Source organism: Sinocyclocheilus grahami, unplaced genomic scaffold (genome assembly GCF_001515645.1).
Source record: "Sinocyclocheilus grahami isolate Dianchi unplaced genomic scaffold, SAMN03320097.WGS_v1.1 scaffold381.1, whole genome shotgun sequence".
In the NCBI taxonomy this organism is placed as follows: domain Eukaryota; kingdom Metazoa; phylum Chordata; class Actinopteri; order Cypriniformes; family Cyprinidae; genus Sinocyclocheilus; species Sinocyclocheilus grahami.
Genome location: NW_015505560.1, coordinates 712507 through 717506, shown reverse-complemented (window position 1 = coordinate 717506; position 5000 = coordinate 712507). Strand labels below are relative to the sequence as shown.

At 36.2% G+C, this 5000-nt stretch overlaps 3 protein-coding genes across 3 annotated transcripts in view; 1 reads left to right on the top strand and 2 right to left on the bottom strand.

Annotated features, from left to right (window-relative positions):
* LOC107549798 (uncharacterized) overlaps window positions 1–507 on the top strand; it is a 34862-nt gene extending 34355 nt beyond the window's left edge. Inside the window, exon 3 of the mRNA XM_016230973.1 lies at window positions 79–507. Within this exon, the coding sequence (XP_016086459.1) occupies window positions 79–426 (348 nt within the window). The 3' untranslated portion in view covers window positions 427–507. The remainder of the gene's footprint in view (window positions 1–78) is intronic.
* A 1001-nt stretch (window positions 508–1508) lies between these two features.
* The window catches only part of tpgs1 (tubulin polyglutamylase complex subunit 1), a 16528-nt gene continuing 13036 nt past the window's right edge, over window positions 1509–5000 (bottom strand). The window contains exon 3 of the transcript XR_001604605.1: window positions 1509–1519. The gene's annotated coding sequence lies outside the window, so the exon portion shown is untranslated. The remainder of the gene's footprint in view (window positions 1520–5000) is intronic.
* The window catches only part of LOC107549797 (splicing factor 3A subunit 2-like), a 6128-nt gene continuing 3247 nt past the window's right edge, over window positions 2120–5000 (bottom strand). Inside the window, exons 4-6 of the mRNA XM_016230972.1 lie at window positions 4328–4377; window positions 3021–3161; window positions 2120–2234 (exon numbers count right to left, since the gene is read on the bottom strand). Coding sequence (XP_016086458.1) covers window positions 2136–2234; window positions 3021–3161; window positions 4328–4377 — 290 coding nt within the window. The 3' untranslated portion in view covers window positions 2120–2135. The remainder of the gene's footprint in view (window positions 2235–3020; window positions 3162–4327; window positions 4378–5000) is intronic.

Genomic DNA, 5000 nt, shown 5'->3' with positions numbered 1-5000 from the left:
TTAGGAACGAAAAACATGTTATTGCACACATCTGCATGTAAAAATAATAATCATTCTCATCTGAATTAATACTCTTAGCCGGACACTTCCTTATGGGACTCATTGTTCTGGTGGATTGATGATGATGATGATGATGATGAAGGCAAATCCAAGAGAGCGAGTCACAGGAGTTTTTCCAGGGGCCTCAGACACCGGGCCCTTCCGGACCTCAGGCTCCTGAAGAAAAGAGAGACAAAATTCACTGAGCGCAGAAGAAGAGGACGACGAGAAGTAGATGAGACAAAACAGAAAGAGATGAAAGTCAAGAAGAAAGTCAAGGAAGTGAAAGAAGAGGAGAACATAGAGATGAAGAAACCAGCGAAAGAGAGCAAGCAAAAACCTATGAAGAAAGAGAGAATCAGTGACGCACAGATAACGAGTGCATAAAGAAAACAGGGATTGCATATGTGCTTAATTGTCTTGAAAAAAAATCTTAATGGTTCTAAAGGGATCATTTTCTTTAGCAAAATGTGTTTTCTTTTGATTATAGGGTGAAATATGTTCTTGACAGGTTTGCAATATCCCGATGCACTTCTCCCTATGATAAAAAGGTATTATTTGGTGCTTTTTTTTGTTTTGTAAAATCTGTATGCTTTTGAGACTTTATGGTCACTGAAGTCATAAACCCCTTGAGATTTTTACAGGACTTTTTGCAAATATGACTGCAAGCTCAACTCACAAACCTCATGAAGAGGTTACAATAACAAGAATGAGTTTATTAGTACTTCAGTGCCGGTTTCTTTTTAAGATGGTTAATGTAATATTTAATACAACGCTGTAAAAGTAATGCAATGCAAAAATTATTTTTTTAATGTAAATAGTGTTTTCTTGAGTTCTTTTTAAAGTTGCTTAAAGGAATAGTTCAGCCAAAAATGAAAATTTGCTGAAGATGTGCTCACCCTCAGGACATCCAAAATTAGGATGAGTTTGTTTCTTCATCAGATGTGGAGAAATGTAGCATTGCATCAGTGTCTCCGCAATGGATGCTCTGCAGTGAATGGGTGCCGTCAGAATGAGAGTCCAAACAGCTAATAAAATCATCACAATAATCCACAAGTAATCCACAGCACTCCAGTCCATCAGTTAACATCTGGAGAAGACAAAAGCTGAAACACATCCAGCATTAAGACGCTTTTAACTAAATCACAAGTCCATAATCCATAACTCTTCCTCCAGTGAGTCAGTGTTCTGGTGTGAATCAAGAGAGAAATCTGCACAGATCAAGCAGCGTTTAAACAGCTCTAAACACATATGTGGCTGGATTTTGATGCGAGAGACAACAGCTGATGCACTTTTTCCACTGGAGGAAGAGTTATGGATTATGGACTCATATTTTAGCCGAAGCAAGGATTTAAAAAAAACATCACAATAATCCACAAGACTTGTTTCTTACAAAAATGCAGCTTTTGGCTTCAAAACTAATTTTGCTTAAAACTAAAAGGAGCCTGAAAAACCCATGAGTTCCCAACATCTTATCAAGCTAAACTTTTGTAAAAGAACATAAAAATAAACCATTATGATTTAGTAATCATTTTTGTAATGCACAGAATTACCAACTATATATATATGTATGCGTGTGTGTTTATTATAAAAGCGTTATCCATGCACAATTTTTTCTTTTTAATTTATGTGCCCTCAAAATATAATTCTAACGCATCTTTTCCCATTCAAGAAATAATTTCATTCAGATGTTACAGTATACAAGAAAAGACCTACACCACTTCAATTTCATGTCAAGTTTTTTTTAATAATAAAAAGCATAAAAATAACATTTGGACATTGTTTGGTAGAAATGCTGCGGCCCACATCTGTCAACTCACTACATATCTAGAGGGCTGTGCACATGAAATTAAAGGGGGAAACAAAATAAACGTGTCCATTTAGGTCTAGAATGATACATCGTTAACACTTGAAGCCTTTATGTATAATGCATTATAATTAGATTTTTTTTTGCACCCTCAGATTCCAGATTTTCAAATAGTGTCCTATCATAACAAGCCATACATCATCTCAAAGCTGAATAAATAAGCTTTCCATTGGTGTATGAATCTCAACTTCAAAATATTGACCCTTATGACTGGTTTTGTGCTCCAGGGTCACAAATGATTTAATCCATCCGTTCTCACCTGTTTCGTTTCCCTGTTCCAGTGTGTCCAAAAACGAGTCTCTGCTTTGTCAATCTCTCGACTGGGAACCTGAAAATATGAGCGAAACAATGATAAATCCTGTGATAGTAAAAGTCTGATGTATTAACCGTTTATTGAACATTTTAAAAAATATTAAAAGTTTGCATGTGCGTTTTATGTTTTGTATCCTATTTGATCAGCTCATATAGTGAAAAAATGCAGCTCAATCTTAGAGACTCAAACTGAGCAAAAATATGAAATTGTTGCAGATGCTGATATTTTTATAATGTAATCCTGCTGCTTGTGATGTAAATCAATGAGATCTTTCTAACAGTAGAGCAGATACTGACATAAACTGATCTAAATATCAGTGGTCGCTCTATATCTCCAGTAATAATAAGATGAGACTGAAATGCTCCAAACATATAATGCAGTGATGGAGAGCTGAAGAAATAAAGGCTCCTCAGAAGATGTGAGATGTTCTGGAGGCTTGTGAAGATCATTCCTCCGCTGAGGAACAGTGAAAGTAAAGCTTCTGGAAACAAACGCTCCTCAAAAGATCCTGAGGATCAGATTTGAGACTCTAAAACATGATTGATGGAGAATCAAGTAAAGCTGAGCTGCTTCAGTGTAGTAAGTGTTCATCTGGAGATATTACTGATGTTATTCTGACGCTTACTTGATCAAAATCAGTCAAGATTTGACTCGTGAAGCTCCAGCTACAGTTACACTAAAAGAGCTTTGACTGGATAAAACACTCACACAGAAGGGATGCAGGAGATTGGGTGTGAAACAGGTTTAACAGCATGTAATTTCACAGCCCTTCCTTGTTTCAAGTATGAGAGTTAGACAGACCTTGAACGCGATGGTTTCATACGGCTCGGCTGCAAACAGCAGATACTGCCAGCGACGGTCCGGAGGTTCGATTCTCTGCTCATATGCTGACATGAAGCGATGCCTCGGCCCGATACCTTCTGCTATCTCTGGGTAATCAATCTGAAAAACAAGGCCATTGTTTATTATGGCAATGCAGGGATGCATAGGGGTGTGATAGGGGTTGCAGAAATAATATCTGGATATTTTCTTTAATTTTATCGATATTTAGACGATATTTTGTCGAGTGTGTTATTGTGCTGGTATCTTAAGGACTGCCGTGGACAGCTGACACAATGTTTTTGATATTCTTCATATTCTGTGTGGCGGTCAGTTCACAGCAGTGACAGAAATTAATCTTTTCCAATACGTTTATAAATTGATTTTTACCTTTTATGGGCATTTTTACCTTTATAAAGCCATTTTTCTAAAAGCGTCTATTATGTTTCGAGTCAAATTCTTACATTTAATCAGTGAATTAGAATATTAAGACATTTGGGCTGTTACCGAGCAAATTAAATCAGTATTAAAATTAATCTTTGCAATGCAGAGGAAGCACAGAAGCTGCGTCTGAAGTGGTATTTAGATGTATTTACACACCGTTTAATGCAGGACATGAATGCATTTAACCTGCAATTACAAATGCATGAATAATGTTTTGATATATTAAACATAAAACGTTGCATACTGTTATTTGAAGTTATTTAAATAATAAAAATAAACTTTAAATGTGAAATTAAAACCGCCAGTAGGTGGCAGCAAGTCACTGTTAATAAGCGAGTCACTGCGACTGAACCGAATCATTTAAACGCTTGATTCATGTTCCTCAAAGGCGAAAAACAGTGCTGTGGCTGTGTTGTGAATTATTTTTGTTGTCGAAATAGAGCAAAAACATACGTTTCTTAATTAACGTCCTGTTTTTTGAACGGTTGTAAAAAAAATAAATCAATCAATTCTACATTTGTAATCATGGTAATTTTTGGAGAAAGAAACGACACTCTTTGTGTGATATTGATTAACTATATGATATAAATATATACAGTTTCTGTCGCCATATCTTGAATTTTGTGATCATTCTAAATGCATTTTATTAGACTGAATCATGCAAAATACTCGATAACGTCAAAATCGCACATCGTTAAAACAACAATTACGATATTAATGCAGACGATATATATCGCACACCCCTAGTTGCATATCAAAATTACAAGAGAAAAAGATCTTATTAACATTAACCCCGAATAGACCAGCCAGAACACTCAGCTTCTCAAAGTCAGAGAGAAGTTTACCTGGAAAAGCAGACTCTGCTGTCCGATCTCTGGATCTCTTTGTTTTGTTACTATGAGCAAAATATAAAAACACGGGCACATCTGTTAATCGATGACATTTAGATCTGTACCACAGCTTCTAGACAATGAATGTCCAGAACCGTCCAGTTGTTTGTGATTATTGGATAAGGATTTTTTTAAATCACTGCTTCCTTAGACTTTATGAATTTAAACGGTTATAATATCTAATGTACAAATATACCCAATGAGAAAATAACAGGGAAATAACTGATGTGAAGTACATAGAAAAACGTATTTTCTTTAAAGGGGTCATATGATGCGCTTTCAAGTTGTTCTTTCTCTTTGGAGTGTTACAAGCTGATTGTGCATAGATAAGATCCCTGAAGTTGCAAAGACTAAAGTCTCAAAACCAAAGAGATATTAAACGCCTCGTTCTAACACGCCCCCACATATCTACCTCACTATGTGGAAATATTTGCATAATGCGCCAAAATGTGCACGCAAAGAAAGAAGGCGTGGTTTCAGTCACCGCAGTTAGTGTTGAAGCAGCATGTCAGGGAGACGCTGTGTTTCTGTTAAGATTACTTACAACAGAACAGCAATGCATTTTATGGACGACCGTTTCGTGACTTTGCTCTGACAATCTGGCGCTTCTGAATCAGCTACTGTTTTG